Source organism: Limulus polyphemus, unplaced genomic scaffold, assembly GCF_000517525.1.
Source record: "Limulus polyphemus unplaced genomic scaffold, Limulus_polyphemus-2.1.2 Scaffold2067, whole genome shotgun sequence".
Taxonomy (NCBI): Eukaryota; Metazoa; Arthropoda; class Merostomata; order Xiphosura; family Limulidae; genus Limulus; species Limulus polyphemus.
This window is the reverse complement of record NW_013667677.1, coordinates 108,058-132,404: the sequence shown is the minus strand read 5'-3', so window position 1 is coordinate 132,404 and position 24,347 is coordinate 108,058. Positions and strand designations below refer to the sequence as shown.

General features: G+C 29.1%; 1 protein-coding gene across 6 annotated transcripts in view; it reads left to right on the top strand.

Moving 5' to 3' along the window:
* LOC106465835 (CREB-binding protein-like) overlaps positions 1-24,347 on the top strand; it is a 122,672-nt gene that overhangs the window by 59,102 nt on the left and 39,223 nt on the right. For 2 of the 6 annotated variants that reach the window (XM_022393785.1, XM_022393784.1), the window contains exons 11-18: positions 94-212; positions 562-621; positions 6,132-6,302; positions 11,830-11,987; positions 13,374-13,484; positions 13,796-13,852; positions 15,914-15,991; positions 19,281-19,348. In XM_022393785.1, the coding sequence (XP_022249493.1) occupies positions 94-212; positions 562-621; positions 6,132-6,302; positions 11,830-11,987; positions 13,374-13,484; positions 13,796-13,852; positions 15,914-15,991; positions 19,281-19,348 (822 nt within the window). The remainder of the gene's footprint in view (positions 1-93; positions 213-561; positions 622-6,131; positions 6,303-11,829; positions 11,988-13,373; positions 13,485-13,795; positions 13,853-15,913; positions 15,992-19,280; positions 19,349-24,347) is intronic. The other 4 variants (XM_013926074.2, XM_022393787.1, XM_022393786.1 and 1 more) reach the window with 4 other exon arrangements.

The window sequence follows — 24,347 nt, the reverse complement described above, 5'->3', positions numbered from 1 at the left end:
TATATATATATATATATATTTAAAATTCATCATTTCTGCTGATTTATTTCTTAACTGAAGACAATTTTATAAGAAAGTATTTTTTTCTAATAGTATTTAAACCAGATGAATTACGACAAGCACTAATGCCTACATTGGAAAAATTGTATAGACAAGACCCAGAGTCACTTCCATTTAGACAACCTGTAGACCCTCAAATGCTACAAATACCTGTGAGTATTTACAAATTCCTTTAGACATTGATTTTATTTATGTGTTTAATCTTTATCACTCTTTTGTTATAAAGAAAAGCTTCAAAAGTAGCTCCATATATTTTAATCAGTTAGCTTCATGTATTAAAAAAAAAAAAGGACATTTTATGGCACAGTTTCTGTTGTTGTCCATTATCACAGGCATGCTTCACTTTGCAGAAAAAATTCATCCAACCTGTTCACCTTTAACATAAGTTGTCATCCTACTTCTGGTAGAGTGTAAATTAACCCATGCATTAACCTGTAACCGTTATCTCCATTTTTTTGGTCACTAATTCCCTCCTCTCTTCCCCCTTAATATGGAATTTAGCATGATCTCGATCGTACCCGGCTGCCCTGGTTACCAAGGAAAGATCTATCTACACTGAAAGTAAGTCAGCGTTCACCAGCTTATCACCATTACCATTCCAAACCTTAAATTAACAAATTCAATCAAAGAATTAGCTACATTATTTTGGTAAAGATATCTAGTACTTTATAAAATTTTTTGCTTGACTTTTGTTTTTAAAGTAAATACAGTGAACAAAATAGGATTTTAGATGTTAACAAAATATTGCAAAATGTTAAAAAAGTTGTAGTGTTTATAATTCTTAGTAAAATAGTAAAAGTTCTTGTGTGGCATTAAGGTCTGATTATTGAAATAATATTTTAGGATATGCATGTTTGTACAGTAGTATTTATGATCTTGACAGTGCATGGGAGTTGTAGTTAATGTTTTTCAGTGATAAACTTCATTCTGTGACAGAAAGTTTTTCTTTTGCTGTCCATAGATATAAGTAAAGTGTTTAGTTCCAAATGGAGTATTGCAGGTGGTGATAAAGAAAATCATGGGACCCTTCACACATGGCCTTCTCCTGGACCATTTTAAAAATTGAAATTCTTTAGTTAAGAAGGAAAATAAATTCTGTTAAGTGTTTTTAACTTTTGTATTGTAAATACAACACTAAATAATAAACTAAATATTATTCATAATGCAGATTACTGTCATGAATCATAATAGTCTGCTATATTAACAGATATGTGTTATCAAACAAAAATAATTTATGAAGATAATCTTGAAAATGTTGAGATTATTGGTTGAGTTGTACTATAATTGAACCTTTATTAGAGATATACACTATACTTTTTTTAGGCTTGGCATGGCTTGTGGTTAAAGCACCTGACTTGCAATTTGTGGGTCACAACATTGAAACCTGTCACCAAAGCTGTTTGCCATTTCAAGCATGGGGTTATTGTAATGTGATAGGCAACCCCTCAGTTTGTTGGTAAGGAGTAGCTTAAAAGTTAGTGGTGGGTGGTGTTGACTAGCTGCCTTTCTTCTCCTCTATCACTTCAAAATTAGGAATGGATAGTACAGATAATCCTCAAATAATTTTGTGTGAAAATCAACAAAAGCAAAGTATTTCTGTCAGTATTTGACATCATGATTTGCATACTAAGAAGTTGCTTGGTGACATTGATTAAACTGGAGAGGTGCTCAGTTAGAGCGCATACTTTTGCCACGCACTATAGATCATATTTGGCTCTCAAAAAATATGACATATATCTGTAGGGTTATCAACAGACATGGACAATTTTTGGCAGGACAATGAGGAATAATATTCTAATATGTCCACCAAGTTTCATAAAAATCTGGTCATTTTTGTCTGAGTTATAGAGTGAAAATTGACCCCGTGTCAAGAGATGGGGATTTTTGTGTGTGTGTGACCTTTGACTTTAACCCTCCAAAAACTAATCACTTTTAAGTTGGGTCATAGTCCAAATGTATACTAACTTTCATCCACATCCAGTCAGCTGTTTTCAAGAAATCTTGATGACAAACACGCACACACAGAGGGGAAAACATAATCTCTGTCAACTGGAGGTGGATGGAGGTAATAAGTAAAGTTGGCCTTACAATTAGTCAGCTTAGTCAGGCTTTTTAAGAAGTATCAATATTTTAAAATTACAATTAAAAGTAGTAACAAATAATTTAATTACAGTTTTCAAACTCCTCAGTGGTATATGTTACGAATTAGCATTTTAGTATGGGTGTTAATTAATTTAATACAATTTTTCTTATGTAAATCAGTTTTAAAACCTGATTGTTGTTCAAGATAATTAAGGAGTATACTTAATTTATTATTTCAGGGTGCCAGTCAATAAGTTTCTTGATTCATTTTCAACATCCATGGCTTTTTTCTTCCTGAGTTTGTTGTTGGTGAATATAGTTTTAAAAATGTGATTTTATCACGTTGTAATGTACTTCTGCACAACAGTCACACTTCCCACCATGGGTGAGGAAGGATTAAGTTTGATTTACAGAAATGTCTCTTGGTCATTGAAAATTAGTAGATAATATTTTATTATGTTGCTAAACTGAATTTTGATTAAAATTGATAAATATCTTGAAAATAGATTCAGGAAGAAATTCTTAAATAACATAAATTTGAAAAGATGCATATCTAAACTAGTATACATTGTATTTTACCTCAGAATAACATTTAATCCATAAATATTAGTTTATCAAAATGTATTTCCAGAGGTTGACATCAAAAGTTTGTAGATATTGGACATAATCTATTTATGTAATATTTCTGTACAGGTTTTTATAGATTATATCAAAAATATGCAAAGGATAACAAATGTATACAATGGAGATGAAAAGTGTGCTTACATGCTATCTTGATATATGCTGCTTAAATTACTTAGGTGATAATCATTGCTTCTTTTTGCATGTTTACCCATTCATTGAAAATCAATTCTGACCATTTTTTTTTTTTTCCAATTTTGATATTGATATATTCATTTGGTGTTTTGTTCCATTTACCTTTAGTGTCTAGAAATGCTAATTTTGTTTTTAATATCAATATAAAAGCAATTTAATTTGTACATTAAGTTTGCCATGAGGAATACTGAATTATTTTTTATTACAAAATGTTCAGTTACCTGTAAGGTAATTTGTGGAGGGTTTATAGTCAAGATGATGACTGGTGGTTGATACTGAAATGATTCACAGCTGTAATATACTTTTGTTTTATATATAGCAATAAAGGTCAGATGTTTGATAAGACAACAGGAACAGATTAATAGGCAGACTTAAATGTAAAAATTGTTTTTTTTTCTTGAGACTTAAAAAAAGAGAGATGCAGCTAATCCAACCACTTTCTGAAATACTTGAGGATGAACAGATTTTAGGATCATTATTTATGTGTATTCAGAACAGAATTTCATTACCTATACCAGGTATGAAATGATCAAAATTGCATGTGATAAGCTTAATTGCAAATCTTAAAAGTAAGTGTTTATTTTATTTCTTAGATAAATGTGGCAAATATTTTAATCGTAGCAACAAACTTCCAATATACACAACCTATGAAGTAAGTAATAGACATCCCGAGAATATATATCAATCATCTACATGATGTCACATGCAATTAAACAAAGATGTAGCTCAGTAAAGTCCACAAAATACAAATGATCATGGGACAAATAAAAGGTGTGCGATTCTGGATGATCACAGCTTGTGTGATAATCGAAAGATGGTCACTACTGCTTGATACATCAAAATTCTCAAGCAAGGTCTTCTTGTCTATGCCAGTGACCAACTTACCAAACAAGGCAGTATTTTCATGTAGTATGGATTTCCTGATCATTCAGCAGAAGTGACAAAATGACAGCCTGCAAATCTGGATATTACCACTATCCCATGCTCTGGCCAATCATTACATGTGAACCCTTTCTTGCATAGAAAGTCAATATGTTATTATTTCTTGTAAAACATCCCAAACAAATAACTTTTAGGGACCGCATCATCCAAGTTTTTTGCCAAATTCAAAAATATATCATTGTGATGGGAAAGGAGCTTTGAAAATTAAAAAGAAAGATGATTTTTTTAAAAGAAAAATTGTGAAACTTGCATTTGCTATAGATGCTTAAATTATTAATTTTTATGTTTTCCAACATTATTATAAAACTTTCCTGTAAAGCTTTTATTTTATTGAACTGTAAGCTTTATTTTTGTTTGGTTTGGAAAAGCTGCATGCAGTTTCACTGTGTTTATTTTTTTTTTACCATATGAAAAATATAAGGAAATATATTTTTTTTTCAGTTGTTTATCAGAAGATTTCATTTAATGTATGTAATAAATTTTAAACCCATTTTTTTTTTTTTATTTATTTTTTTCTACATTCACACAGTCACTGAGACCAGTAAGGCTTAATGTAAACATTACCTAATATAATAGCTTTCTCAGCTAAACAAACAAAACTTGATGCAGTCAAGTACAAGATGAATTAACTAAGTCTACCTCATTTTGTTTCATCCAATAAAAAAAATAAATTTCGTAACATATTACAGTATCATAATTCAAGTAAGTATGAATTGAAAAAGCAAATCTCCACTGAAAAGAACAGAAAAATTCATCTGATTTAGCTATTTTATTTTTGGGTCATCATAAAAAAAATGCTTGAACAGATCCTTGAGTAAGGAAACACAATATATTAATATCATAATAGGTAGGCAAACAATGATTTATAAGCATAAGTAAAAAGAAGACAGACCATTGTTCTGTTGAAACATGTAGTATGTTCCACCATCAATGAAATTTTTACTTAAGTTTGAATATGTTAGTACTGCAACAATCTTTGATGTGCCACTAATGTAATGCTATTATATTAATGATATCTTCTTTGAGAAAGAAAAATACATAGCAGAAATTGTGCAGTAAATGAGTATCAAGCATCAAAATATAAAATTGACATGTAAAAAAACACAAAGTTCTTGGCTTAATATGTTTAATTCAAGACTCGAAGGTTAGATGATTGTTTAGTATTTCACTGTTTTCATAAAACCTATATTCGTGGTAAGTTCTAATTTCAGCAGTTTGTTTCATTCATTTTTAGAACAAAACTTGCAAATATTTTGTTGTCTATCTGTAAAATGCCATATATTTTACTTTTTTTTTTGTCTGAAGTAAAAGATGTTAGAATTATCTTACAAAAAGTATTTGCTGTCACAACTTTTGTTGAGTGCTATTATTAAAAAGCTATGTTGTAGAAGCATAAACCCTGTCATTTAAAGAATGTTGTATATCTTAAATGCCTAATAACTGGTTTTGTCAATGTTATGTTATCATATGAATAGCTAAAATAAGATTCAAAACATTCATTTTGTAACATATTTTTAGATTTAGTTTTAATCCTAAACTCATCTAAGTAATGTAGCTTTAAAGGTAAAAGTTTGACATTGAAGAGTGTTTTTTATGTACAAATTCACTTGTTCCTGCTGTCATATACCTGATTTGGTTAAAAGTATTCTGTAACTGTATATGTTTATATATAAATTTAGCAAATTTATTAAGAAATCTGTCGTTATTTGTAAAGGTAATCTGGCCTTAATGCAAACAATGACAGAATAAATATTTCTTCAAGAATTGGTTTGAAAATGATCAGATATTTTCATAGCCATAGAATAATTAACTGTTATACTTAAACTTGCAAGTTTATATTCAAATATTTTTTATTTTGCACATAATTCTGAAAATTCTTTAATGAAAAAGGTGATGCATTTTTCACTTTAAACATTATTTTATGCATTTTCTTCAAAAAAACCTTAATTGATTTGTCATTTTATATATATATATACAAGTATCATTTTAAGATCTGTTATGAAGTTGAAATAAAAAGAAAAACTGCATTTGTTGTTGTTGTTGGTTTAATTTGCTTTCAATAATAAATTTCCAATTTAGCTTCGTACTGGTTAATTCACTACCTGAAAGACTATTTTAGAAAATAAAATATTGTCATAAATTCATGAAATATGAAAATAAATACATTGGACTAATGCTAGTTTTTCTTCTACACATTGTTTCTGTTTTCTGGTTTCTTCTGTTTTTTTCAGGATTACTTTGACATAATAAAAAAACCTATGGATTTATCTACTATAAAGAGAAAGCTTGATACAGGACAATATCAAGATCCTTGGCAGTATGTAGAAGATGTGTGGTTGATGTTTGATAATGCATGGCTGTATAATAGAAAGACATCACGAGTCTATAGGCATTGCACAAAGGTAAGTAAATTTTTTTTATTTTTTTTTAACACTTTCCACGTGGGTTTGGTTGAGTTGACTGACCTCATAACCACAGAGTAGTCATTACACTTTCCATTCTATAACTTTTAACATGTTCAATTTTGTATCTTCATGAAAGTTGGCAAGCTTTCAGTAAACATTACAAGTCTTTTGTAGACAAAAACAAATCGCATATTTTAAATAAGTATTTTTTACTAAAGATTTGTCTGTGAATATATGGAGTGGGAGTATTGACTGCTACAAACACAGTGATTTTGTGTTAAAATTAAAAATACTTCATCTGAAAATTTTAAAATTTCATTTGCATAACCCCCTAAGCCTGAAACGTAAATAAATATCAAACTTTTTTTTTCAGTAAAACTACATTTTATCTATTATTTTCTCTATCTTAACTCTATGCGCTTGACCAATTTAACCAACCTTGTAACCACCATGAAAAATACTAAATAAATATATATTACCCCTTTTCTTTTCTAGAATGACTGCAAATTATAACATGAAACTACAGTTGTTTATGCTAAATAGCTTAAAGCTTGCGACAGTCTACATCTGTTTGTACTTAATATTGTTGTTTTGTTGCCCTTTGAATGTATCTTACTAAAAATTCTGCCACACAAGTTGTAAATCACTTAGCAAACCTGCTGCTCATGTTACCATTTTGAATGATGTAAAACACAAGCATACATCGTGAAGAATTTTTATTATTATTTTTCATCATCTTTCCTAATGAAATTATAATTTTTACATTTTAGTTACTTTTATAATAAGGAATATACATGTAAAACAAGAAATATAGCACTTACTTGTAACCTAGAGCTTTTTGCTGTTGGTTGCCGATGAAATTTAAGTTGTTTTTTTATACTTAGGTACCAGTATACTAAATAATTTGTATTTAATTAAGCAATGTATCTAAGATCATAGAATAATAATTAACATGTACAAAACAAATAATGTCCTATAACTGTTGTAATTTATCTGGCTTTCTAACTATAGCATAGGAGGCTTTAAATATTTTTCTAAGCTTGTTGATCTGAACACCATGAAAGAAACTTTCAAACCAAAGAGGAAATAGACAATACCCTCCACAGAAAACAATGTAATACATCATTTGATAGATTAAATTTTACCTTTCTAATGGTTATAAATAATATAGTATATAACATTAGAAAGAACTATTGGCAGTTTGTGGAAGAGAGGATGTGATAGTAGTGCATGGTTAGTGAGTCTGATTTTATAGTTTATGACTCCATAAACAAATAAGATTGAAGTCTGTAAAAGTTAGACTTTGCCTTAGTAATATCTATATTATTATGAGTATTTTAATTACTGTACTTCAGAGAGGGTTGGTAAATAAAAGTTAGACTTTGCCTTAGTAATATTTATATCATAATGAATATTTTAATTACTGTACTTTAGATAGGGTTGATAAATAAAAGTTAGACTTTGCCTTAGTAATATCTATATCATAATGAGTATTTTAATTACTGTACTTCAGAGAGGGTTGATAAATAAATTAGAGAAGAGAGAAGACCTAGCAAACAAATGTCACTATTCTTATACTAGGTGAGATTGAGTAGTTTTTAAATATTTTCTTATAAAGTCAAAAACTTAAAATGTATATTATAATTTGATTTAGTGTCTGTGTTTTGATACTGATTTTATTTTTATGCAATTATGATAAAGTACTTTAATTGAATTTTGAATGTTACTCTCTAAGAAGTTATGACATGCACACACTGACCTACTCATAGCAAGAAGGTTAACCTTTTGCAGATTGAAGGGTAGGTGTCACTGATATCCCTTGACTGTTTCTTTTTTTATAGAATATAAATAACCAACCTGCATAGAACTTAGGACAGAATTACTAAATAGTATACTAAACGTAGCTGTAAAAAAATTACTGTAACTTGATTTAGATTTTCTATCGCTTTTTTATGCAAAATTTCCAAATTTTGTTATTAAACACTTTTTGTTCTTTTTTGGTGTGGAATTTCAGTTTTTTTTTATCATTGATCTGCAAATTTCATTTTATGTATTCATTAAATTACAACTTTATTGGTTTTCAGTAACATATTTCTTTTGAAACTTTATTTTGCTAGTTCCAGTTGTCACCACTTCTAAATATAAATCATAAAAAACACCAAGTAAACTGACAAAGCCTTGGTGACCTAAAACCTAACCTTTCTGAAATGGCATCAGGTCAGGCTAGGTAACAGTATTTTTGGTTGAAATCAAATAATTTCTAACAAATATACTTTGTTTTCCATAAATTATAAATTGTTTTATTTATATGCTTTGTTTGAATATGATTAACATTAAAGTTTGATGAATAAGGTTTTGAGTAATTGGAATATTTTGTAATCTCTACCACAAATTTTAAACCTAATAAAACTTATTTGAGTCTTTTCATAGAAGAAAATTGCCATAACTTTCAAACAAACATTGTTTAACACAAATATTTTTCAAGAATGATAAGAACATGTAAAGAAACCATGATTAACAAATTTGAGATCTGTGTTGTTGTTTTTTTTTGTTTTTCTTACATGTATATTCTAAATGAAATTCTGTTGTTATTCTTCAAAAACTATATCTAAACACTTTATCACAAAACCATAAATTACTTTTCACAACACTTTTTTTTTTTACTGTGCTTACATAATAATTTATAATCTCTTATCCACTGGTTTTTAAACTTTGCCTGTAGCCTTTTCCAAAGGTGTTCTTCATTAGTAGTTGTTCCCACCCTTTTTATTACCTGACAGCATATGATGTGAATTCTAAAATATTTTTGAAATACAAAAATTGTTGAAATAGAATAAGTATTATTATTTTTACTTCTCAAGTTTTATATGCAGATTTGCATTCAAAGATGTATATCAGTTTGGATAGGGTTAATTGAAACAGTTAATTTTTAGTTGATTTTGTACTGAATGAGGTAGTTAAAATAATAAATAACACACAATATTAAAATACATAAAAATATATTAATTAGGGATAATCTGTGACCTCCAAAAAAGTTGACATCAGATGTTTGAACGTCATCATCAGGAGAGAAAGTGCAAGACATAATAATGTCTTATTAATACCTTTTTAACTATGTCATGTGAATTGTACATTGGTTTACTATTTTTCCATAATTCTCAGAGGTCCCACCACATTCTTCCACAGATATTTGCAAGACCTTTATCTGTATTTAATAATTCATGATCTTTTTTATACTTTGTTATTCCCAAAGATTCATGCTTATTATTGACTCTAATACCTCCTTGGTTGAGCCAATAATACTGTTTTTTTTTGTTTTGTTTTTTCCATAATGTCACATGTATTTCTTGTACATGCTATGGCAGAATTTTCAGTCTTTTTATTTCTTTAATATCTATTATGTTCTGCTAAACAATATTTTAAATTTGGTTTTGTCTGTCCAATAAATACTTTCGCATTCAATTTTATAAATTCCAGCTTTTTCCACAAACTATGTATTGTCTTTAGTATTACCTAAAATTTGCTCTATCTTATGTATTGATTTAATTATAGGGTAAAATATGTGTTGTTTTTTAAACATTTTGAATAAATTAGTAATTAAATCTGGAACATATTCCAAAATTAAACATTCCTCTTTAATTTTATCATTACTAGGTTTTAAGTTAGTACTTTGATTCATTATTACCACATTTGTGAATTTTTTAACTGCTCTGTCTATGGAATTTGGTTTAAAACCTCTTTCAACTGCTGTTTATTTCATTGGTAACAACTCATTTTTATGCCTTCTTGTTCTGTACATATCTTCAGAATTCTGTGATGACAATGAAGTATCCAAATGTAGAGTCAACTTTTTGGAGACCATAGATTAGCCTGAATTTAAATTTTTTTTAATTTTGTCTGTTTCACTGTTCTGTGTTATTTATTATTTCAACATTACATGCAAGTCCCAATAAAAAAGTATTGAGCCGGATAGTGTTTATAAGTCTTCTATGGATTTATTTGAGTTTATGTTTGCCTTTGTAACAGTAATTCTATGCTTTCTATCTCCTTTCATGCAAGGTCACATGCCCTGAATTTCACTTTGTTTTTTAATAGGAGATAATGAATAACAGGACATTTTTTTTTTTGCAATGTTCACCTCTGGACAATATTTTTAATGTAAAATGAAATTGATAACAATGCAAAATCTTTATTTTACTTTATTTTTTATTTTTTTTTTCCAAGTCTTAAGTTAAGAAATACTTTTGTAGGCTTGTGTGTAAAAGCCATGATTAGGACTCTTAAATATTTTTATAAATTCATGATGGTAAATTTATTGCTATCTATTAAGTAAGCTGGTTAGTCCAACAGCTACTGATTACATGGTGTTAACCCTCTTGATTTTTATGTATATCTTTTATTTATTGTTATAAAAGAAATTAAAATGTAAAGTTAGAAACGTAGTAGGTTAGATAATCAAAAATATGTACAAGTTTAGTGATTTATGTCATTCAATAAAGTAACATGAGCTATGTGTTCTCTGTGTGATTTACAGCTTGTATCTTGGGATTTTTAGTTGACAAAGTTCAAAGAGCAATAAAATTAAATAAAAAAAGATGTAAACTCTTACAATCTGCAGTTATTCTAGGAAGGAAATATAAGTAATTTAGATATTTTTTGTGGTAGTTACCAGGTCAGTCAAATCAACTGAATCTGTATAGACTTAGGATAGAGAAAATAATATTTTTAAAAAAATTTCCTTTGGCATTCATAGCACCAACGTAGGATCACCAAATACAAATAAATTCAATTTATTAATTGTTTATGGTGGGAAAACTAAACGGTGACTTGTAAAATTATGTAAAAGAGCATCTGCTCTTACTGTTAGTTATAAACATCGATATCAGCCATGAAAAGTTGATGAGAAAACAACCTTTAAAGTTGGACAAGAGGGGTAGTACTTCTCTGGTGGATTTGACAAACTTATTGGTATTTCAGTAAATCAGAAAGGTAGGAAGTTCAAATTTTAGATTCTTGCTTGTAGTTATATATATATAATTTGAGTTTTTAACTGATTGAAAACTGCAGTAGCCTATTTTTGATGTTAGAAAATTCTGAAACATTGAAATAAGAGCTCATACATGCCAAGTGACACCAAAAAATGAAATTTGAGAATTTTTTTCATGTCTTTTTGAAACTAAGATGTTAAAACTTTGTTAACATAAAAATTTTAGTTATGAAATATATTTTTATGCAAGGTTTACTGATTTAACATGATATAATAAGATGTTTTGCTGTATGATGTTGTATATAAAACATTGTAATTTCATTTTTCAAATAAAGTATGAAAGTAATGCCTATTTTTCTTCAGTATTCCTTCAGTTTGTTGCAATGGTTCAGGAGTGTGAAAAGAACTTTCAAGATTTACATTTCATAATCTGTGAATTTTGATTATTATTTGTTGATTTTGAATTACATTTGAAGTTTATAATATTTGTGAGTATTTGATATATCTTAATACCTGTGGTAATATATGTCTTAACAGCTAGCAGAAGTGTTTGAACAAGAGATAGATCCTGTTATGCAATCACTTGGATACTGTTGTGGGAGAAAATATGTATTCCAGCCACAAGTGCTTTGTTGCTATGGAAAACAACTTTGTACAATACCCAGGGATGCTAAGTACTGGAGCTTTCAGAATAGGTTAGAAAATTATGATTTCAGCTAAAAAAAAGATCACCTTTGTGATGCAGTGTTATGTGAAGGTTGTATTTATTATAGGCTTATCATTTTATTTTTAAATTTGGAAAATTATGATTGTGGTTTTTCATTTTTTTCTTATCACTTTTCAAAGAAATAACAGTGCTATTACATAAAAGATAGAAAAGGATAATAGAAACTGAGATCCTAACCTTTTTGTTTGTGTGTGTATATCATGATATGCACAAGGTATTTGTATGATGCTTGTTACTGAGACTTTTATCATTTACAGCAGTGGTCACCACAAGGCAGTAGAAAAAAAAATGTGTGGGTTTAAAATATACCTACTGAAGTGTATCATTTTACAGTGGAATTAAAAATTAATTACAAATACTAATATTGTATTAAGCGGTCAGTGAAAATTTTGGGATGGAAAATAGATGATCCTTTGCAGAAAAAAGATTATGAACCACTGGCCTATAGTATGAAGACATCACACAGCCATGAAAATTTAGAATTTTCTTTTAATATAGCAAATATTATTGAAATTTATGTATGATAAAATGTTTCAGCCTCAAAATTTAAATGTTAGTCTCTTCTTCCAAAATAAAATTTATTGTGCATTGTGCCTCACAATTGCCACTCAGTAAGAGAAAAAAAACTTGACAGTATTAGAGATATTTATAGAATTGCACACACAAGCTGTGTTTCTTTCTTGCTTCTAGTTGTGGTAGTGCAAAATTGAATATTATTATTATTGTTAATTTTGTTAGTTGTGCCATTGCAAATAAGATTTGTTTATATTAACTCGTGTATGTAAAACACAAAAAGACTTGACTTCGATTTTAATCTATAAACAGTATTTCTTTCAAATATACTACGATCTAGTCCAGTTATCTTAGTGTGCAAAATGTACGATTTCAAATCAACATACATATTTTTGTAACAAGTGTATATGTAATTTTTAAAAAAAAATATATATATATTAGGTTGTTTGATAGATCCCTCAAAAAACATATTCCTGGGCCAACCTCTTACTAAGTCAGTTTATTAGAGATAATCCTAAGTTGGACTTGCATGTGTATATTGAACATTGGTTTTATTTCATTAAAAAATTAAACTTGTATGCCTTGCTAACATGCCTAAGTTTTTGTTTTGTTGTTTTTGAATAGCTGTAATATTTTGCTTGTTTTGATTATTTTAAGCCTTCCATTTAATTCATCACTTTAAGGCAAATTAATTAATGGATTGCTTTTCCCTGTCTGATCTGTTTGATATGCTGTGTGCTTGACATCCTTCCCTGCTTGTTTGATTCATCTTCTCAAATTTGCTGGGCTGCTGTGTGGGGGTTGTTTCTTCTGACCAACCACCAAAATTATTATGGAGTAGTTCAAAGCAATTTGGCCTTCTTTCTGACAGATATACCTACTGTCAACGATGTTTTTCAGAAATACAGGGTGACACTGTCACTCTCGGGGACGATCCTACAGCACCACAAACGTGAGTGATATTCTGGTATTATTGCACTTTATTCAGGTTGTATTAATGATAATCTAAAATATGTGTATATAATGTTTGAAATTCAGATTAATATGCATTTTTGTCAGTAAGCTTATTTTAATCAAAATATAACAAAACTTAATAAATTTCATGATTAAATATATCAGTTTAATCATTGTGTTGGTTTATGAATGTTAAATTTACTTGGAGCTTTATAGAAAATGATACAATTGAATTAGAATCTAGTTTTGCTATAATTATTAATTTTATACTTTATATCTCAAAGACATTTTTTTTCTGTATTTTTTCAGAACAATACGAAAGGATCAGTTTGTTGAAATGAAAAATGACCATTTAGAGTTAGAGCCGTGAGTAATTCTGTTGTGGATCTTTATATTTTCAGCAAAATTGTGACCAAGTAAAAATATTCAACCTAAATTACTTACTTTTTATATTAATTTTCAATCATAATAACACCCAGGTTATTAGATTTTAATATAATATGAATTTTTTTTTTCCCCTCATTTTATTCACATTATTTGGTAAAGTCATGCTGCAGGTGTTAAATTATTAGCAGTCCTGGTAGTAGACTAAGAAGTGTAAGTGCTTGAAAGAGAAATGTCTAATACTTTACTATTTTAAACTCGTTATTTTTAGTGCTACTAGTTTTGAATAGATCGCAAGTACCCAACCACTTGTCTACAGAAATCCAGTTATGAAAAGGAGAGAAAAAAGGTCATATGAAAGATTCACTATCTTTTGTAGATTTTTGTAATGAGCCTTATGATTCTTATTTCAAAGCTTTTTGAAGAAGCTAAATTAGGAAACATTATAGCCCCTTGTACTTATACAAGTCCATATGTTTTTTAACAAAGATTTTTCCAGTTTGTGGAATGACCAAGGAGCCTGTAGACAAGCTAGAAATTTTGGGGAAACCATAAAAACTAAGGAAGACATTTCTAGTATTACCATACATATAAGCTGTGCAAGACGTTTTTTGTAGTTCTCTAACAAGTCACTATGGGTCGTACATCATTTCCATTAATTCTCATTTATTGCCTGCTTTTACACACACATTATCGTAGGCTGTGCTCCTGTATGATGGGGATTTCATTGTGTTCGTCTCCTTGAAATGTGGAGACGACACAACCTTCATTGATAAATCTGTGAAAAATACATGGGACTGACAATGGCACAAAGAAAGAGATTCATTAAACAGGCTGTATAGATTGTGGGTATGGAAAACCAACATTCCTGGAGAGTGTTTTATTGTCTGTAACCATTTTCTGAACTAATGAAGCATTGACAAAAAAGTCTTTCATAATCACTATATGAAAAATAATGACATGTCTAGTTATTCCTAGAAAACAAAGCTGTTGTGCTGAAGTGTGGGAAAACAGTGACAAAAACATGAAAGAGATGTGTATCTCTACAGAGCAGTCGACTGTCGGTTTTCCAAATATGACTGCTAGAAAAACAAGTGAGGAGTCTAGTAAAAGAGTTGGTGCTGGAAAGTTACCAGTCAATTCAATGAAGTTCAGAAAACCAAGGATAACCTCAATTATGGACTGAATTAAGACTGCCAATAATAACATAAGAAAGGTTAAAAATGATGGGAGGTGATTTGGGCCCATCTTGCTCATTTGGTTGTTGATCTAAATGACTCCAATAGGGACATTTTACTTTTCATTTGAAGGAAACCAGAGTAGAATGTTTTTGCATATAGCATGTTTTTTCTCTTTTGTTGTTGTTGTTTTTGGATAATTTTTTGAAATGTATAGTTCAGTTTGTTTTGTAAAATTAAAAAATTTTTTGGTGTTATTTTGCATATTATGTGTTTGTTTGTATAGGTTGTTTATTCATATTTGATTTGTATTTGTAGTGTATATGTGTAATTGTTAGAATATAAAACTGCTAAAAAAAATTGCCTTGCCTTGCTTGGTAACTTCCATTTTCATGCTTGAGTGAAAAAAAGGCTGGGACCATTGATGTAAATTTTATTCCAATTGTTTGCTCATCGTTGATGCTTGTTGTTTAACAAAAATCAACAAAGCATTTTAATATTTGACAACAGTGAAAGATGATTATCAAATCATTTTGTTGCATTTATTTGGATAATTAAATTAAAAATATGTAAACATTGTAGCTCACAAGGCATTTCTTCTTTTTTCAGATTTTACAAATTACTTGTAGTATAGTATTGCAAACATTCATGGCTAAAGTCATTGAAAGGTTCACTTATGGTATTTCAGATACATCATTGTTCTCAGAGTACTTAATTTTCAGCATGTCATTGAATAGACATTTTTGTCTGTGTAAAGCAGAAAAATATTTTGTAATTTTCTGTATAGCTTGGTTTGTTTTTTCTTATGGAAATGCCTCTTTGTAATGAGAAAATAAATACAAAATAGTTGTTTTTGTTTATGCAGATTTGTTGAATGTACTGAGTGTGGAAGAAAACTTCATCAAATATGTGTATTGCATTTAGACAGCATTTGGCCTGAGGGGTAAGTGTAATATGATATTATTTGTATTCCACAAAGTATTACATAATGTTAATATGTTTTGTTTATTGTTTAGTTTTATAATTTTATCCCAAGTGCAAAAGTATTGAACTTGTATTGATTCTGTGACACTTGTGGAAACTCAGTTTTATATTTACTAGTTTTCTTCTGTGTTTATTTTACTTCTCTAATTATTTGATGTAGATTTTTATCTTGTGCTTGACAAGCTAAAATTAACAAGGTGTTAAAATAATCCTACCTTGCAAAGATATTTTTTTTTTTAAAAACTATTAAAAAACATTAAAACATTGTTTTTGTTGTCATTGGTATTTATGATATAATTGGCATATATGAAATATATGCAAGTACACTATATTTATAACTGCTAAGGTTAGATGACACTGTACAGTGTTTTTGTAAAAGCAGTATTTTCAGATTCTTCCTAAGTTTTTCAGTGTGCTAAGTATCAGGAACCATGACAGTGGTTCATAATAGAGTTCACCCAGGAATTTCACAAACATTTTTATAGAATGTAGACAAAAACAATCTTAAAAAGCAGACTTGTTCTTGAAACAGCACTTAAGACCTTTATCTCATTGGCTAAGGCTGCTAAAATAGTAATAATATTAAAAAAAGTTGATTTTCCAATTGAAAGAAAAAGTTCAAAATTCACCCGTTTGTTTTTCATGTTATTCTTGTTTCACAAGCTTAAAGAAAAAATGACTATGAATATTTACTCAAATCTGGGCAAACCCACTAAAAATATTCCTGCCCAAGTCATAGGACTCTTTTTATGTTGATTCTTGAAAAAGGAGATATTTTATCAGTCTTTTGATCACTAGTGGCCATGTCTCTATTCAAAGCCATTCAAGCATCAAAGCTTACAGCAAAAACAGCTAGGTATAGTGCACCAAAATCTATGCACAACTACTAAACAAACTCATACAAAGGTACAGTTATTTTCAAGTTCTTCTTGCTACCAGCATAAGCTCTTCGAAGTCATTCAAACATTGCAGAAATGTAGAAGCTGTTATACTGGTTAGAAATGCTTCATTTTATTAGAGTAAACAATGAAACCTGGACATTAATAATGAATGCATTATTGAGTATGTCACAGGGTAGTTTTAAAATTAATTCAAGTGCCTCCTTTTTTTTTATTCTGAGGAATTTCTCTGAGTCCTTCACTTTCTGCCATTGAAAAAAATTAGTGTTTTACTAATGCACATGAATTGGAAAATAATTTGTGCAACTTATAGCACATTAATTGGAAACTGCCACATTGAGCATTCGCCATTTCTCAAGTTTGCTGTTGTACTTTGTCTTTACATGGTTTTCTGTGATTATTTCAGTGAGTTTTCTAACAGTAGATGATTACCATAGTAGATTTCTTTACTCTTGTGAGTGATAATTTATTCTACTGATTTTTGTGCTTCGTAAACTGTTGAAAATCGTGTAACATTCACCTGAATGCATATGTAAATATGTAGCTTAAAATTTGTTCTCAACAAATGGACATAAAAAACTTAAGAAACAAGATAATTTAAAATTGTTAATTTAAAAGGGGGAATAGGGATTATCAGAAAAGTACAGAAACAAGTTGCTTCAAAATGCAAAGATTATATTTTTAAGCCTACAACTAGGGCAAAAAAAAAAGTAAACAAACTAGGCTGGAAATAGTGTCTATATTATTTTCTCAAACAACAAATTCTTATTTTGACTCCATGTCTATAACTTTAGTTTTATGCCATGACACACAAAGGGAAACACAAACTGCAGCAATCAGTTAAGAAAACAAAAATAAATAAAGCACAATTATAATAAATCAAAATCATATTACACTCCAAATAATTAGTTATATAAAGGCTTAGAAAAAAAACATAATGAAAAAAAAGAAAAATGTAGATGTATCTGTAAATTAAACAAAATCATGCAATAAAATTGAAAGCCAGATTAACCCTATCACCCCAGGTATCCTTTATTGTGTATGATACAAGGTTTTAGTGTCTTACATTCAAAATTTTATTATACTACTTTTTGTTTATGTTATACCAATAGAATAGCATAAAATCTTGGCTAGTAATCCGTATTTTAATAGTATACAAGTTCTTAAATCTACAAGGAAATATTTAAAAAAATCCTGAATTTCCACTAGTGTGACCCACATGACATATTTTGTCTTAGCATGTCATCAGCCCTATTTTATCCACCACCTCTCCAAAATGTGAAATTAAATGTAAATTACAAACCCTAATTTTTGTAGCCTTCAATTTTGTTTGGTTAGAGAGCTATCAGATCCCTCCTGCCACCCCCACCTGTCATATCCTGTCTTTCAGGATTTGTTATTAGTTCTCTCTTAAGTTTAATTGTATATTACCTATAACCAAGGTTTTAATTTTTCAATTGACATATTGTATAACATTATGTTCTGAATGGTTAAATCTCAATTTCATTCAGAGTACTAACATCATTCCCATGGGAAAATTAATAACTAGCTTGGATGAATTTGTAACAACTCTTGTCACATGGTTAGGAAGCCAGAAAAAAATTGAGAGTTGGGGATATTGTCTACTTTTAGCATGTTATTAGCCCATGTTCTTTGGTGCATTATTTAATTAAACAAAAATTATTTGGTGTGTTACTACCATTAGTATAAAAAATTAGGGTTAACTCTCTTCCAAAACCTGACAGCAAGAAAAAAGATCAGATAAGTACTTTATTAAAATATAAAAATATGGACCTTTTTAAATTACTTAAGACTAGATTGGGTAAAATAATAATAATATAATTAAAATGGTTCATGAGGCACGTATGCAAGCAACTTGTGAGTAATGTAATTTATAATATAATAGCATACCTTGAGCTGCACATTCCCCGAGTGATTTACAACTTATAATGGCTAGTTAGGCACGGTTCAAAGGGCAATAAAACAGTATAATTTAATTATAAATAGATGTATACTGTTACGAACTTGCAGCTACTTAGGATAAATGAATGTAGTTTCTTGTTACAGTTTGAAATCATTCTAGAAAGAAAAAAAGAGTAATTCGGGTTTATGTCGTTTTTTTTTTGTCTCTTTTGTGGCTTTCAAACAAAACAGTAGATTGAAACTAACTGTTAAAGTTTGTTTTCAGACACCTGTGTACTACTCTAACAGTAACTTAAGAGATGGATAATCAGTTGTTGTTGTTTTTTCTCTCTCTGGGCTGAAATTAATTCTGTAAGAGAATTTTTATTATTTTTCTTTGTTAGATTGTGAAAAATATATATATTTGTTGTTTTTTCCCCCACATAGCTTTACCTGTGATAACTGTTTGAAAACCAAGGGAAAAAAGAGAAAAGAAAATAAATTTTCAGCCAAAAGTAAGTTATGAACCTCAATTTTTTTTCATAAAGTAAGTGCTTTTTTAATATTTGGATTTTTTAATTTGTTCCAAAGCTGTGGGTATAAAACTGAATTCTAAAATATGTATTATATACACGCCTGTAAAAAATTATATTGCTATGGACCTTCATGGTGGCTACAAACAAGCTAGACAGCTCCCACTGAAATCTGCAGTAGAATTTTCTAAAATCCTCAAAGAGAAAAGTATGTTTTCTGTAAAGAAATTATCAAACTCTGCAGCATTAACTTCTTAATGAAAAACAATGTTAATGAGTATTAATAAATAAAAGTAAGCCACAGTTTGTTATAATATTTTATTTAATTGCATTACTAAAAGCAGGGAAAAAACAGAATAAACATGCAACATCTTATGGCAATCAAGGAATAAGAAACACGTACAAATGTTACTATATTTTAATTAAATCCAAACTAGGTACAGTCTTAATATCCATTTGAATTAGCAAATAAATGGAGTACATGATGCAAAAGAAATATTTTAGATAAACAAGATAACATGCAATATCTTTAACTTGCACAGATAAATAGTAAAATAATGAAAACAATTTGCACAAAAGTAAAAACAACAAAGTATTAGCTCTCTCTGAACAAACTTTCTCATTTTAACCCTATTAGATCCAGCTACAAATTTTACTTGTGGCTAATGTCGCTCTCATCATATTTAATTCCAAAAATAAAACTAGTAGATGGAATTTTTAAAATTTAACAAGAACGTTCTTAAATCTTTGTAGTTTCAGAAAAATAAAATATTTTTTATTTTTCTACTATTTCTAATAATTCATTATTTAATGTATTTATTTGCATTCGGACTCTTCACAGTTCACCTGCAAGGTGATTTTAATATAAAGTATAAAAATACTGTTTATTACCTTACAGTTTCACATTTTAGTTGCTTAATCTCTAGAACCTCCTAAATGAATATCAAAAGTTTTTGTAAGGTAAATGTTTATATTTTATTTTCTATTTTATCTACTTTATTACTAACCCTACCTATTATCATCAATGTACAATGCAATGAAATGTTTAAAATTAAGAAATGGAAATATGTATATACCTTTTAGCTCTTTGTAGAAGCCTTTTGAAACTTGATTTTTTAATATGCATAATTTCATGTCTGTATTATTTATGCTGATATGTCAACTGGTGCCTATGGGGCTATATTATTATTATATGGCAACTCCCACACACAGACTTGTTTCACTAAAGCTTTGCACACACGAATGACACCATCTTGTTTATACAGTTTTACAATCCAGACAACAACAAGTTAAACTTGTAAAAATCATTAAACCTATCAAATATGATTTTTCAAATGCAAATAATACATAATTAACTAAAATATAGGAGTAAAGTTCTAAATAAAATTTGACTATCTCTCTAACTATAACATTTTTAGGTAAGAAACCACCATAAGTGTTATAGTCAATCAAGCAGCCAACAATAATAATGGAAGTTACATGTACACTGTGAGGAAAACTGCATTCCAATTTGAAATTTAAACGTTGGTGGTGTATAGTGTAAACTGAGCTCTTTCTAATGACAATATACACTTATATCTACTAATTACATGGATGTTGTAGATCTCAAGGCAAAGTATAGAAGGAAAGTGTGGCACCCATCAAGGGTTGGAACATTTATAGCTGTTTCCCAGACAAAGCAGTTATAGACTGTAGATATTACGTGTCAAGTAGTTTAAACACTTACCTTACGTCTACATATTCATGTAAATTGTCAGCTCATATGGCTAAGAGTGAATCTCTGCTCAAGTCAAGATTTTGCATAACATATGGATCACGTGACAAGAAAACTGCCATTTCAGTATATTTTGAAAGGTTTCTTTTGAAACAAGGGAACTATAAGTTAGATTACATAAAAATTCAAATTGTAACTTACATTATAATGTTAATTTCATTGACATAGAGTAATAGTAAAGTGTTTTATTTAAGTTTTGAATGTAACACAGTACCATACGCAGAAAGGAACTTAAAAGTAGGTGCTGGGAACCTTAGGGTTAACTGACGTTGCAAACCACCAGGTAACCATGAAAGTATTCCAACTATAACTTTTAATGTAGTAAGTGTATTTTCATGAACTTTAGCAAGGTTTTAGTAAACATCACAAATTCTCTCCTATACAAAAAATCAGGTTTTCTAATTAAGTATTTTATTATAGATTTGTCTGCGAATATATGGAATCAGAGTATGACAAACTCTAGATAGTTCCGGTGCAAGGTGATTTTCGTCTTAAGGTTAATAATAATATTTTTTCATCTTAGTTTTCAGACTCATTTGTACAACCTTTATATTTTACCTGTTATTTTTCCCCCCTTAACGCTCTACAGACTTGGTCGACTTGTAACCACCACACACGCACACACACAGATTTTTTTTTTTTGGGTGTAATAACTGCAGATTGTAGCAGAAAATTCTAGTTATTTATCCTAAACAGATTAAGGCTCTTTACACTATTGCCACAGGTATCCTTTACTGAGAATGACACAAGGTTTTTGTTTCTTACATTCAAAATTTTATTAAACTACCTTTTGTTATGTTATACCAATTAGTATAGCATAAAATCTTACTAATAATCCATATTTTAATAGTATATAAGTTTTAAGTTCTTAATTCTATAAGGCAATATTTTTAAAAAATCCTGAATTTTCCCTAGTGTGACACACGTAACACATTTTCTCTAGGTATCTTCTTTTCTCTATCTTATCCACCACCCCTCCAATAACTATGAAATTAAACATAAATTACTCACTATAAAATCGTCATTACTCAGATAAACCATAATGTTTAGCCTTTAATTTTCTTTGGTTACAGAGCTATCAAATAGAAAATCAGACCCTTCCTATCACATCCTCTCTTTCAGGATTTGTTAATAGTTCTTTCTTATGTTTAATTATATACTACCTATAACCAGTAGAAAGCTAAGGTTTTCATCTATCAAATGACGTGTTATATTTCATTGTGTTCTGAACAGATAATGATCAGTTTCACTTGCATTACAACTTTGGTTTCCATGGGAATCACAACGCTAGCTTGGATAAAATTGTTTGAATTTTGCATGTTATTATTCTATGTTCTTTGGTACGTTATTTAATTAAGTAAAAATTATTTAATGCACTACTACCATTAGTATAAAAAAAGTAGGATTAAGTGTCATCGATAGTTGAAAGCAAAAAAAAAAAAGAATACTTGGGTAAGTACTTTATTTTTTGTCTTTCATGTTTTTTCTTTATTTATTATTATAAAAGTAACTAAAATGTAAAAATAGGGATCTCTTTAGGTTAGTTAAGGTTAGATTAGGTAAAATTAGCAATAATAATATAGTAAAAAATGCTGCATGAGGCATGCGAGCAGCTTGGAGTAACTTGTGGGTAATGTAATTCAATCCCCAAGAGATTTACAACTTATAATGGCACATATAGTAGTTAGGGGGGGTACGAAGTTAGTCAAATTGACCAACCTTATATAGAGTTAGGGTAAAGAAAAATCACATGTAAAATAAAGTTTTACTGAAAACAAACATTTGAAATGTATTTAGGAGGTTTTAGAGATTACACAAATGAAAGTTGAGATTTCTGAGTATTTTTAATTTAAACATGAAAATCAATTTGCACATGGACTATTCAAAACAAATACTCAATATATTCAGGGACAAATCTATTTTTAGTTTATTAAGAATACTTCACTAAAAATAAGATGTTTTTTATGACTGTCAAATTTCATGATGTACAAACTATGTTAAAAGTTAGTCGTATCAAATCTATAAAGACTTTGAACGAGTACAAAGTGGTCACATGGTCAGTCAAATTAACCTAGGCCGTTTTGAGAGAGTTAACAAGGGGCTACGATTTGCTTGTAAAACCAAAAATGTTCAGAAAGAAGATTTCATTACAGAAGTGGAGACAGGTTTGAATAAAATTAAGGAAATTGATAAAGTGGGTATCATTATAGCTGAACGTAAAAAGTTAATAAGTAATTTTAAAGTCAATTTGAATCAAAATGAAGATGTACAAATTTTATAGTTGTTAAACTATATGGATATTTTAATTTGTAAAGCTGATAAAGGTGGTCAAATAGTTATCCAAAATAAAGAGAACTACAATAATAATGTTGAACAGTTACTAAATGATGGGATATAAGAAAAGTTTAAAACCAACCCTGTTAACATGGTTAAAGAAAAACATTAAAGACTGTATAAGCCTAACTCCCCAGTTGATTGGTTCCAAGTAGTTATGTAATTCCAAGATTTTATGCTTAACCAAAAGTTCACAAAATAGGAGTTTCCTTTAGACCCATAGTATTAAACATAGCTTCATCCTTCTACAATGTAGCTAAATATTTAGCGTATAAGTATTCTTTCTTGAGTAATAAAAATATTTATACCATTAAACATTCCATAGAATTTGTTGAACAAATATGTAAGGTGAATCTGAATAATAATGATATTCTTGTATCTTTTGATATTGTATCACTATTCACAAAAGTACCTATTGATACAGGTGTCAAATATTTCAACAACTGGTTACATGTAAAACAGCGTACCAGTCATTGAAATTTTTGACAAAGTAAACTTAGCAAAAACTTGTATTGAAAATTACTATCTTTTCAATTTCATAGTAAGATCTATAAACAGACTCAAGGCCTAGTATGGGCTCTCCATTACTTGCTTTGTTGGGTGATCTTTTTATGGATAGGTTTGAAACTGAAGCTTTAAAGAATGCCAAACTTAAACCAGAAATATGGATTAGTTATGTCGATGACACATTCGTGGTGTGGCGGCATGGTAAGTAGAACTTGCTAGAGTTTGCTAATTACTTAAATAGTCCAAATTCTCTATTCAATTTACTCACGAAGTTGAAGAAAACAACAGCTTACCATTTTTTGATGTATTTGTTAAGAAAAACAAGAGTAAGTTAGAAACTATGGTGTATCATAAACCTTTTTCTGT